At 31.4% G+C, this 13,653-nt stretch overlaps 1 protein-coding gene across 1 annotated transcript; it reads right to left on the reverse strand.

Annotated features, from left to right (window-relative positions):
* Positions 1 to 214: 214 nt before the first annotated feature.
* On the reverse strand, positions 215 to 13,367 carry LOC111714640 (uncharacterized). The gene is made up of 14 exons (XM_023489794.1): positions 13,210 to 13,367; positions 12,371 to 12,471; positions 12,276 to 12,316; positions 10,430 to 10,542; positions 10,170 to 10,220; positions 7,209 to 7,296; positions 6,850 to 6,919; positions 6,619 to 6,669; positions 5,544 to 5,640; positions 4,421 to 4,499; positions 3,929 to 3,972; positions 3,258 to 3,365; positions 2,506 to 2,591; positions 215 to 508 (listed from the first exon to the last, which is right to left on the reverse strand). The coding sequence occupies exons 1-13, from the start codon at positions 13,278 to 13,280 to the stop codon at positions 2,513 to 2,515; spliced, it is 993 nt and encodes a 330-aa protein (XP_023345562.1). The 5' UTR covers positions 13,281 to 13,367; the 3' UTR covers positions 215 to 508; positions 2,506 to 2,512.
* Positions 13,368 to 13,653: the final 286 nt, after the last annotated feature.

A 13,653-nucleotide genomic window follows, 5' to 3' on the forward strand; every position in this document is an offset into this window, starting at 1 on the left:
TTATGTACATTGTACATGCGTTTGCACATGTCTTTACATGTGACTAACGAAGATGCGTACTATTAGGTACATTAAAAGAAATTCCAGGTACTCAGTATTCCTTTCTTTTAAAATTTGATATTGAGAGGTATAAAATGCATAAAATAGAAGTAAAAAATGTTAACAAGCATAATGAACATGTAAACAAACATTTTTAAATTCTAATATATTTTGTTTAGAAGATCGTATACCTGACGAATCTCCCTTTATGTTTACCCAGCAATAGTTTGCGAAGCATTAAACCTTTATTAATCAAATATTTACCCCGAGAGGGGGGGGGAGGGGTAATTGTGTTATAAAGTGAGAAGGATTTTCAGGAGATTAATCGTATAATTAACAAGAACCCGTTCTATGAACTCATTTAATTAAATTAAAGATTAGATGTTTTATAAATATATTTATTTTTTTCAAGAAAAATTATTTTTTTTTCTTCAAAGAATCTTTTTCTTCTTCGGACCAATCACAGGATCTGAAAAAGGCTTTATGTAACTCCGTCTTTACTCTTAATTCACTCCGTCTTAACTTTTAATATATAGTTCGACCCTGGCCGCAGTACTGGATAAACAATGTTTTTTTCCTTGTATTTCACAGATTTTACAAAAAAGAATATTCAGACACAGTTCAGATGAGTGATGTTTTAAATATGAAAAATCTTTGGTTTCATTTATTTTTAAAATGGAGAAAATGGATTTAATATTTTTAATTAATCTTTGTCAGGTTTAATGGTTTAATTTAAACTTTTCAATTCTTTCTCATCCTTGTCTGTAATATTTTATTCATCTAATCGTAAGTCCAGGCCCGTAGCTAGAAATTTTTCAAGGGGGGGCGCCAATATTAAAAAAACTAAGATATGGATAATGAAGGGGCGCGGCGCAGGCGAAAAAAATTGTTTTTGACCTGAAAACCGCAAAAGGGTTAAAATTAATGACTCCACACTAAAAAACTGGATTTTTATCTTATTACACATTTTAAAGTATATAAAGACCGATATTTAGCCTGTATTGCATTATGTTTTTCTTTCCCGTAAGTGCTATTGAGAAGCTATTGCATCAAAACAAACAAAAAACTGGAAGTAAATTGATGTCATAATCATACTGATTAATCATTAAACTCTGATCAGAATATATATTAAGTACAGATTTGAGTTAAACTTTAAGTAAATGTATTTTAACTACAGGGAAAGTGGCATCAAGGATGTAAATGTCTGTAAAACTTTAAGAAAAGCTCAAGCATGAAAATCTTCAGATATCCCAGAACTAAAATTGGAATTTGAGAAAAAATCTCCTGAAAGCTTGAGGCAGAGTACAAACTGCAACTTCTCCTAAACCTGGCTATATTATATATAGTTTCATTTTGTCTCCATATTGTTACTTATTGCATTAAGATAGTTTATTAAAATTGTTAATCTAATAAAAGATGGGAAAAATATAAGTTTCTTAAAATACAAATGATTATTTTAAACCCTATAATTTTATAAGACCGGATAGAAATAAAAATTTCCGGATAATGTATTTCTTAATTTGAAGACAAAGTAATCCTAAACACATAGAACCGGTAAAACAAAAAATAGATTTTTTTCTTCCAATTTGCTCCCCTTTTTTCTTTCTTTCTTACATTTTTCGTTTCCTTCTTTAAATTTTTTTCTTTTTTGTCTCAGATAATGTGCCACCCCTAGCTACGGGCCTGCGTACGTCAATTATACTGTAATATTTTTAGTCCTTTTGTACTATTTTTTTGTATTATTTGTTTAATCAATTTGTATAATTACAGAATGAGTCCCTTAAACAAAGAAATTCCATGTCAAAGTTTTTCTTGTCAATTTGTTCATTGAGAAACAATTTATAAATTCACTCATGTTCAGGGCTATGGAAAAGATCTTAAGAGACAATTTTGAAGTTGTTTGATAAATTAAATTCTTATTTTTGAGTTGAATTTCATACCTTTCATTTTATTGGGACACCCTGTAACCTTAGTTTCATTTTATTGGGACAACCTGTCCCTTATTTACATTTTATTGGGAGACCCTGTCCCTTTTTTACATTTTATTGGGAGACCCTGTGTACCTTATTTACATTTTATTGGGATACCCTGTACCTTATTTTCATTTTATTGGGAGATCATGTACCTTATTTTCATTTTATTGGGAAATCATGTACCTTATTTTCATTTTATTGGGAGACCCTGTACCTTATTTTCATTTTATTGGGATACCCTGTACCTTATTTTCATTTTATTGGGACACCCTGTACCTTATTTTCATTTTATTGGGACACCCTGTACATTATTTTCATTTTATTGGGACACCCTGTACCTTATTTTCATTTTTTTTGGGAGACCATATACCTTATTTCAGTTTATTGGGCCACCCTGTACCTTATTTTCATTTTATTGGGACACCCTGTCCCTTATTTACATTTTATTGTGAGACCCTGCCCCTTATTTACATTTTATTGGGACACCCTGTACCTTATTTTCATTTTATCTTGGTGTTCTGTCTTCTTCCTCCTTCTTTTTCTCTTAGCTCCTTGGCTTTCTCTACGCTCAAACCTCGGCTAAATAAAGGAATCAGGACTTTGTCAAAAACTAGGATTTTCTATCCCTCTATCTTTGCAACCACATGGTTTGAACCTTTGATATTTTAAACTATGAAATCTGTTAGATCAAATGAAGTTTTGAATATCAACGGTTTACAACATCAGGTTGCAAAGATATAGAGATTTAAATGAAAAAGAAAATTCAATTTTGTTTGAATTTTCTTCCACAAAATTAACTTAGAAAATTTAAAACTTTGTTAGTTTCTTAAATCTATACAACTATTAAAGTTATTCATCAAATATTTAGTGTCCCAACGGCTTGGGCGTTGGTTATAAACACACTAAGTCACACTTTTTTGTGTCCTAGTTTGTTTCTATCTAAAAACTTTAAAGGATTAATTGGCAAAATACTGCTGATTTTTTTACGTGAGAGCTTCACATCTTGGTTTGCCGTGAACGAAGGAGAAAAAATTTATTTTAGATCGAATTCCTACAAATTCAGGAATAGAAATCAGCTGGAATTTTCCTCCGAAAAAAATCAGAAGTGAATAAAAAAATGTTTAGTAATATGAATAAAGTAAGAATATACACCCCTGTTAAAAGTTTAACTTTAACAAATTTTAAAGAAAATATCAACTTTAAAATAGTTTTCCTATTTATTAAAAATAGTGAAGCAACTTATACCTTGCAAGCCCCTTTTCTCCCAAGGCGGTATTCAACGGGTCCACGAAAAGAAATGCAACTTTCTCATAATTCTTGTCCGTAAAATCATTTGTGACGATATTATTTCTCCTAAATTATCGATATTAATCTTAATAATTATAGTTTTTAACACTCCTGAAATCCGATCTTTTGTGTGTCTATTGTTAATCTTGAACACTTGATCTATTTATGACAATCACGGAGTGTCAAGGGATTTAACTTAATCCGTAGATCAGGATAAGATGAAGATCAACGCTTGATCCCGAGATTCACAATACAAAATTTCTCACTTCTCTGGCTTTATAATTAAAATTATAGACTTTTGATAAAATGTAAAAGAGAAAGAACCGGATTTAGTTTAAAAGATATTTCTCTAAAAGTTAGAACTTTTGTGTTGTGAATCATGCATTCATATCTAAAAGTGCCAATACTGGAATTGGATATCGAGATAAAGCGTTCAAGTCCTCCGCACTAAAGCCGAAATTCGCAAAAATGTTCCACTGAAGAAAACAAGATTTTAAAGCTATAATTCACAAACATGTTCCACTACAGAAAACAAGCTTTTAAAGCAATAAATCACAAACACCCCTTTCCAGAGTAAAATAGGAATTTCTTCATCATTGTTTTTGTTTTCTTATTGAATTCTAAAATACCTAGTAACGTCCTTAATTGTGGATTTTCTGATTGCCCAGGCACCCTGTATATACATTTAACAAATACAGAAATAAAATCACAAATGTTAATTCTCAAATCATCATAGCAAGCTTTTAATTGTTTTAGGAATAAATAAAAAGGAATTAGAATTAATGCGTAAAAACTGTTACAATGTATTCAGTATTCACATCCTTTTTAGAAAAGGAATTGAGTCTTTGCCACAAAATATGATTTTCTAATCCCAATATCTCTGAAACCCAATGTCGTAAACCTTTGATATTTCAACCTTATATTTTTTGAAATGTTAATGGTTTACAAAGATACAGGGATTAGAAAATCAGAGTTTGCGGCAAAGACTCAATTCCTTTACAAAGCGTTTTAGTATTATATTGTCAAAAGGTTAAAATGTATAGGACACTTTTTCATATTTAATAATAATTTTGTACATTATCTAAAATATTCGGACAAAAAAAGATAGCGTAAAACGTTGCCTGGCCATTGGAGTCAAAGTTACAGTTGGTTATTGTTCCCCCTCCACTCCATCTACATCCAAACCCACTCCACTTATTCCTGGACAATATAACATTCCCCGGACAGTATATATTACATTTCCTGGACAATGTATAACATTTCCTGGACAATATATATAACACTTCCTGGACAATATATATAACATTTCCTGGCCAATATATATAACATTTCCTGGAAAATATATATAGCATTTCCTGGACAGTATATATAACATTTCCTGGACAATATATATCACATTTCCTGGACAATATATATAACATTTCCTGGACAATATATATAACATTTCTTGGACAACATATATAACATTTCCTGGACAGTATATATAACATTTCTTGGACAATATATATAACAATTCCTGGACAATATATATAACATTCCCTGGACAGTATATATAACATTTCCTGGACAATATATATAACATTTCCTGGACAATATATATAACATTTCCTGGACAATATATACAACATTTCCTGGACAATATATATAACATTTCCTGGACAATATATAACATTTCCTGGAAAATATATAACATTTCCTGGACAATATATATAACATTTCCTGGACAATATATATAACATTTCCTGGACAATATATATAACATTTCCTGGACAATATACATAACATTTCCTGGACAGTATATATAACATTTCCAGGAAAATATATAACATTTTCCTGGACAATATATATAACATTTCCTGGACAATATATATAACATTTCCTGGACAATATATAACATTTCCTGGACAATATATGTAGTGAATGCCATACTCCCTGATTGGTTCTCGAACACGTATCTATCCTTGTAAAATTCAGTTTCACATAAAAGAAAGGATGAATATTTAAATGAATGAATGCATCTGCTAAAAGATGAATGAATGGCTAAATGAATAAAAGAAAGGATGAATAAAAGAATGAATGTTTTAATATATAAATTAAACCAAAAGATGATGAATAAATGCAAAATAAATGAATTAATAAAAGAAAGGATGAATATATTAATGAATAAATGCAATTGCTAAATGATAAATGATTGGCTAAATGATTAAAAGATAGAATGCAAATTTTGATTAAAGAAAGGATCACCTGCTTAATGATGAATTGTTGAGATTAACCCTTGACTGTTCGTGAAGAACAAATACTCCACAGCCACCTGGATTATCAACTTGTACACAGGATTCAACTGAACATACAAATATTCAAATAACAGAAATCGGAACTTTTTAATCGTCGGATTAAGTTAATTCCTCCTGAAAAGGGTTAAAGATCAATAAATGAACGTTAGGAAGATCAAACCTAATCGATTTAAACTTTAAATGGACTTCAAAACGATATCCTTTAATCATGAGATATCCTTGATTTCTCTCTGAAAACTATTTTACAGTTACAGTTACTCAAGAAAAGTGACTTGTGGTTTTATGCAGCATAGCAAGGATGAAGAATCATTTAAAATTACGTACACAGTCTCTTAGAAAATATATCTCTCATCTTGTTTGATACATTTACTATTTTCCTCTTAAAGCCATCAGGGGTAAGATCCCAAATATAAGATTATTATATTTATTATAAGATAATTTGTTGGAAGTAGTTTTCAGAGGAAAACATTAGTGAATTATGTAGGATCCCTGGGATACATCATTTAAATATTAATACAGCAATGTCCACTCTTATATACACTATTAATGGTTAATTGTTTTCATTCAAATTTTTGAGTACACAGGTAACATTCTGTAAAAAGTTGCTATTAAATACAGTGAAACCCTTAATAACGAATACATCGAAAGAATTCATCAAATGTTGTATTCTTAACTTTCTGATAATGGAATGTTACAGATATTTAGTTTTTTAATTAAATGATTATATGGAACTCTTTAAAACTGTTCCCGCATACACAGCTATTTATTTATTTTCGCAAATACTGAAATTTACGTAATATAGTATAAAACTCATTGAAAAATTGTCGAGACGACATTTGATAAATTCTTCCGATGTATTCCTTATTAAGAGTTTCACTGTAGAAAATGGTGCAACTTTAAATTTAAAAATAAATCAATAGCCTAAACCTTTAAAACTAGCTATTGGGGTTGGGTTGTTTGGTGGATTTTCAAATAAAAACTTCAATGAATTTTTATTTGATATCTTATTTTAGAACTAAATTTACCTGTTATAGTTGCTCCGTTGGTAGCATACACAGCACCATATCCTCCACACCCTAGTGTAATATTTAAAGTATAGGTGACTCATGCTAAAAACCTCCCCCAGCCTCACACCTTTATCTCTTTGTTCTTTTAATGAATGCATAAATATAATATAAATATGAATATAAATAAACTCCTTTCACTAGTATTTTATTTTGAGTAATCATGCTTTAAGAATGAATTCAAAGACGAACCTAATATTTGTGATTTGGAAAGAAAAATATCAGCTTTGTTTCTCCCCCACACACCAGAGTTATCAGTATTCTAGGCTCATTTTTATCATCTTATTCGTCATTTAAAGAAAAAGGGATTTTCCAATTTTAAAACCCATTTTTCTCTTAAGGAAAGATACAAATATGGTTTTTTAAGTTTAAGAGACGATATGGTCTTAAAAAATAATGATAACTTGAGAATAATTTTGATAATTTTTCAAGATTGCATTTATTATTGAATATTAGCACCAAATCAATCTTATAAGTTAATTTTCTATCACAATATCGTTCTTGGTATGAATATTTAGTATTTTCTGAGAAAATAAAAATGAAAAACCTTCCTTGATTGTTGACTCCAATATCTTTACTGTAGACTGATCACCAATAATCCCTCGAACCTCCAAACCAGAACCTTCTAGCATACTGTTTCTAAAATAGTTAGGAAGGAATAAAGGAAATGTGATAGTATTATGTATTATGAACCATTCCTCTTCAAATGCTTACAAAAATGTTAAAGTAAAAGAAATTATTATGTAAGTTTCATTCATTTAAAAATAAAAAATTTATATTTTTTTATCTGAACTTAATTGAATTTATTAAGTAAAAAGTTGTGCAAGCAGTCCAGGGAGAAAATTCCCATTTGTTACATTATATCAAATACTAGATTATCAAATACTAGATTATCAAATACTAGATTATCAAATACTAGATTATCAAATGATTGCGCTTTTAGTGGGGTGGGGTGGAGAGTGTGTGACACCAGTTCTCGTTAGATCACTGAAGTTAAGCACGCTTGTTCACAGCCAGTAACTGGATTGGTATCCAGACTGGTGTTCACGGGTTCGATTCCCGTACTCCACTCAAACCTCCGGTTTCAAAAACATCTGAAGCTGACATCTGGTTAAGCAGTTATGACCACCTGACGGATGTAGGAGGACAGAGGGGCAGCTGTCAACAACTCTCGCAGCGAAAAGGTGCGTGCTTTCTACTCAACAAGAAAGAAGCTTCAAGTGGGATTGATCCAAGTGGATGATGATGAAGAGAGGAATGGTGGACAAGCAGGGAGAGTCTATGGTTGCCAGCTATAGGTACCTGGGGGTATCCAATCCGGGCTTACAGATGTTAGGGAGCAATGAGTGTGATGTTTCCTATCAGTACGGCACCCGGGCCTCATTCCAGTATATCAGAAGGATTCCTGCACTCTATATTCTCAGGCCTAAGAAGAATCTTAGGCAGCTGGAATCTTGTCAACCCTCTTTTCAGAATGAATGAAGCGTGGATGGATGAATGTGCTGCCAGATTACAACCCCTGGTAGATCAATATAAAAACCCAGACAACACCAAACTTTCGCAATAGAAAAAATTCCGAGCTTTGATCGTTACAACCCAATCATGTCCTGGGGACAAAAAAATCTCTTTTAAAAAATGATTCCGCTTTTTACCTTTTCCTTCTGTTATGTTGAAAGGTATATTTAACGATTTAGCTGAAGAGTTTCTTTAAAGGGACTGTAAGTGTAATTTCAAGTGACTTTCCAGTTATAGAGAAGCATGTCCGATTCACAACGGTATCCTTTAAACCTTTGTCCGGACTACGGTGAGTTAGATACCCTCATTTGTACAGCTGAAGATTGAGTGCCGGAAGAGGAGACTCCATGCTAGTGTACACTGTACTGTACATGCTAGTGTACACTGTACTGTACATGCTAGTGTACACTCGCGCGGTTTCTTGGCACTTATTTTCCCGCTCTATAAACAAGAATATCTATGAAATCCTTTATCAAACAAAAGTTTATAAATGGAAGGTCACTTTAAATAACGCTTCCAGTACAGTCCCTTTAACGGTATTTTTTAAACATGTAAATATCAAATATCAAAAGCAACTTTATTCCACATGAGATTAAACAACATTATCCTACATTTTTATTCAAGATTAAGATTGAGCTAATTTTTGAGTGGCAGAAGTAAAGATTTGTAATATAATGTAAAAATTTACCAATATTATTAAAAAAATACACTCATTTGTCTTTTTTATTTGTCAAATATTATATTAAGTGTAAATATGGACATGTAACACCTCTTCAAAAAAATTTACTCATTAATAATGTTACTGATACCTTTTTGCTTCTTTCATGCTTGTGCATAAAATCAATGCTAAAGAAGAGCTATGAGGTCACATCCTTGCCACAAAATCTGATTTTCTACTCACTATAACTTTGCAACCCAATGTAGTAGACCTTAGATATTTCAAGCTAGGAGTGCTGTTAGATCTCATAATCTCAGTTTAAAATTCCGTTTGCCTTCTCCTTCTGTTTAGTTCGTAGTATAATAAATACTTTATAGATTTTTACCGAATTTTTTATAATTGTTTTCAACAAAATGTCTAAAATTCAAATGCCTTTTTTATCTGTATACTTGCTTGAATGTCTGTTTGTTTGTTTGTATCCAATAAACATCAAAACGACTGAACCGGTCGGGCCCATATTTTGAGTGGAACTTCGCATGACCCCAGGGAAGGTTTATGTATGCTCAGAGTTACAAAAAGTTGTATTCAAAGCTTTATATTTAAGTGAAATTAAAAAAACTTGGCTTTTAGGGCGCTTCGCGCCCATCTTCTATTTCAACATTTAATTGTGGCTTTATCTGTGAGCATCTACTCTTTGTACAGTATAAAACAAAAACTAAAAAAAATTTGCGGATTTCATAATATTATTTAGCGCATTTTCAAAATTTTGCAAACATAAAAAACTTCTTACACAAATTTTTAAAATTTTGATCATTCATAAACTTTCCATGGGGTCACGTGAGGTCCCACACAAAATTTGGGCATGATCGGTTCAGCTGTTTTGACGTTTATTGGATACAAAGAAACAACAAACCGCGAACTTTTTTTGTTTTGTTTTATGCTGTACTGTACAAAGGGAAGATGCTCACTGATCGAGTCACAATTAAAAGTTAAAATAGAGGATTACCCCTAATTCGTTTTAAAAAAACAGACATCAATACACTTCCTATAGGCTCAGGTTAGTTCCTCATTCCAAAATATTTGTATTTTTAAACTATGTAAATAATTCTTTTATGTAATTTTTGTATTGTCGACAGGCATAATAAAATCTGATCTATTGATGATCTCACTTGATATTTAAATCTGATATATTGATGATCTTACTTGATATTCAAATCTTATCTATTGAGGATCTTACTTGATATTCAAATCTGATCTATTGATGATCTTACTTGATATTTAAATCTGATCTATTGATGATCTCACTTGATATTTAAATCTGATCTATTGATGATCTTACTTGATATTTAAATCGCTGTTGAGGGCATAAACACAACAGGAAGTGTTTTGTCTAAAAAATATAATTATTCATCTTTCAAACTTAACATGTACCTTAATTTTTCATTTTTTATTTTTTTAAAAGGTTAAAAGCAAAAGACTGATTAGTTTGTTCCACGAACAAAAAAAATATCAATAAAAGAAAATCAAACGTAAAGGAAAAATTCTGATGACTAGGAGAAACTATTTTTAAAATGTCACAATTAAACTTAAAAACTCGACCTGTTAGGGTAGGGTGCCTTGTCAGAGCCAGGATTGTTACAAGATATATTACAGTTCTCTATATATACTGATCCACAGGATATAAACTCCAGGCTTTTTCCATTGATAAACCCCTGGAGCAGGTTTAAACCATTTTCACATATTTATTAATGGAATTGTAGACGAAATTACAAGTGACCCTGTATTTATGGAGTGGCCTGACTTATTCACTGTCGACAACTTTCTTTTTCTCTTCTAATCACATAGGTTTAAAAGATGCGTGGTCCAAACCCAGTACAAGGATTGCCTGGTTATAGTGTTTACAATTGTACCAGCCCGTCTACTGTACCAAGTATGTTGTTGACTCAGCGTGTTTTATGCAAGATAAGGGGAGAGGGACTATAGTTGTTGACTTTAAAAGTCAATATGATAAAATAAAAGGAGATCTACATGGATATTTCTAACATTTATTTAATAAAACGGATGTTTTGAAATATTTTCCCAAGTGGCATTAAAATTGGTTGGTTTAGAAATTAATAAAGAAACTATAGACGAATATCAATTGGAGGTGTTTGTAGAACTTCATGATGGTGGTGCAGATCATCAATCTTGACGGCAGGCTTACTCACAACTAGGCTTAGTCTAAGGGAGAGAGATTGCGGACTTATCCTGTATACAGGATAATGGAAGGAAGTCTGGTTCCGCCCGGATCTCTGGAACATTGCGGAGCGAACTATTGTTACCTTCTCCTGTGGGGCGCGGAGCTAGGTGTAAGCAGTGTCTTCTGTTGTTGGTTCTGTATCTGAATCATCATCATGGAGGAGCCAGGGTTGAGACGGAGTTGTTAATGTCTTGAGTGTTCATGGCTGACTGCCGGGGCTGGGATCTGTATAAGGGGGGGGGGGGGAGAAGAAGCGGGGTTTGACATGTGTGCACTACGTGGAGGAAATAGATCTTGAGTACGCAAACATCTAGAGAAAAGGCTACGGCAATTTGAGTCGGAAAAATCGTCTTCCTTATATTTCGAATTAATTTTAACAATAGTGCTTTAATGCTCAAATCCGCAAGTCCCTTTCAGCATGAACTGCAATTAAAATGCCAAGATAGAACAAGAGGAATAACTTAATAAGTTTTCCTTAGACAAAGGTTTAAAGGAAACTGTTCACGGGCAGCCGTAGTACATTAGAATTTCCGAGCCGGGTCAACCTTTTCGGTACCAGTTTTTACTGTACCTAGCTCTATGGACAGGACTAGCTGGTGCAACAAGGTTGACGCGGTCAGACTTTGTATAGACTTTATATAGATTGAATTTTCTTTTACTAAAGAGGCAGATTTGCGTGTGTTGTGAATCGGGCAGTCTATAAACGGGGGGTCACTTGAAATAACATCTACTGTTCCTTTAAAAGATTTCGTTTCTTTTGTGGAAATTCATGGAAAAATAGATTAAAATTACAAATAATTGCAAAATGTGTGCATGGTATAAATAGAAGCATAAAAACATTTTTTTAAGAATCTAGAAAATCACTCTTGAGTTTGTTTTAATCTTAAAAGTAAACATGCACACTAAATTACACATTTAAATTTAAAAATGTTACAAATAGTTTTTTTTCAGAAAGAAACTTTGATTCTCTAAATCTTATATCTTTGCAACCCAACGTCGTAGACGTTAACTTTTCAAACTATGTAGTCTGTTTTAAATTAAATAATCAAAGTTTTAAATATCAAAGGATTACACCATCAGATTGCAAAGATAATGAGATTAGAAAAATGAGTTTTTTGCAAAAACTCTACCTTCAACTTAGCATGCAGAGATTTAAAAAAAAGATTATAAATCCAGACTCATCCCATGGTTGTTTAAATGATTTACCTCAGATTGGATTTTTAAATTTTTTATTGATACACTGCAATCTGAAAAAAATACGTATGAAGATTTTGCTTTTTTGATAAAATGTTTTAAATTACTTTTAAATGTGATATTTGCTAGTTCTAGTTGCTTATTCTTCTCCAGCTCAGTCTCTCCATCTATATCAACCTCACAATCCTGTAGGTAAACAACTCCAGACCTATACAGAGTAGATACTAGATACACTACTCCAGACCTATACAGAGTAGATACTAGATACACTACTCCAGACCTATGTAATTATTGTCCCACCAAGATGTAAAGTTTGTTTTAAGGGAAACAGCATTTGAAATGTTTTTTTGGTATTTCAATAAATATTTGAATTTAACGAAAAGCACCCGAAATATTTCTTAACAGTATCTGTTCAGTGTGTACTGTTCATGGATATAATTAATGTTAAATACCATTCATGGAATTTTATTCTATAATATGTGATATTTGCCGTTTTCTAGAAATGTCAAATATTAGTGAATTAGTTTCATTTATTTAAAATTTGTAAAATGCTTTACATTAAAGATGTCCCTTCATAGATAGAGTGGAATGCATTAAACACAATGGTACCTTTAAATCCTTAATCTTATCAATAATATGGAAGATAATGCTGTGTTGATATCTTGAAATGTGTTCAATTCTGTTGTTTTCTCCATTGTTTCTGGAGCAAAAACTGTATGCGAAATTCACTTTTGTTAGAATCCATAAATGAAAATAAACAGTTTTAAACCAATACATGGATTATTAATTCATATTTAATTAAACAATATTTTTTTTCAGGGTACTGATGTAGGTCGTACATGCCACTCCATTGAGGGTTATTATTGAAATTATGCTTTCAAAAATTTCGGTTAAAAAGCCCATAAAGGTTTTAAGAAAAAAAAGTAAAAGTAAAAAATTAAATTACCTGGAGAATCTTGTTAGCCCTGCGGAGCTTTTTATCACGTCTACAGTCACAAATTTAGGTTTTTCGCACATTTTCCTTATTCTAGGAGAGAAATTAACTCTATATTCTCATTTTCCTGATTCTCGGGGAGAAATTAACTTTATATTCTCATTTTCCTGATTCTAAATAAATAAATAAATACAGGAATGTTTTGGAATTTCAAAATAAAATTTACCAATCTATTAACATTTTTAATAGAATTCTGATTTCTGCATCTTTTCTTCGAACTGATTTTTAAAGAAAATCACAAAAGAAGCTTGATTAACAAAAAACAAAGTCTGCAATGTCTAAACTCTTATATTGAATTTCACAATTCTAATTTTTATAATTCATATTTTCTTAAAATAAGTTATTTGAATTTTTAACAAAAAAAGATGTTTTATTAGAAATCGAAACCCAGAATTC

This window comes from Eurytemora carolleeae, unplaced genomic scaffold (genome assembly GCF_000591075.1).
Source record: "Eurytemora carolleeae unplaced genomic scaffold, Eaff_2.0 scaffold165, whole genome shotgun sequence".
NCBI classification, from domain to species: Eukaryota; Metazoa; Arthropoda; class Copepoda; order Calanoida; family Temoridae; genus Eurytemora; species Eurytemora carolleeae.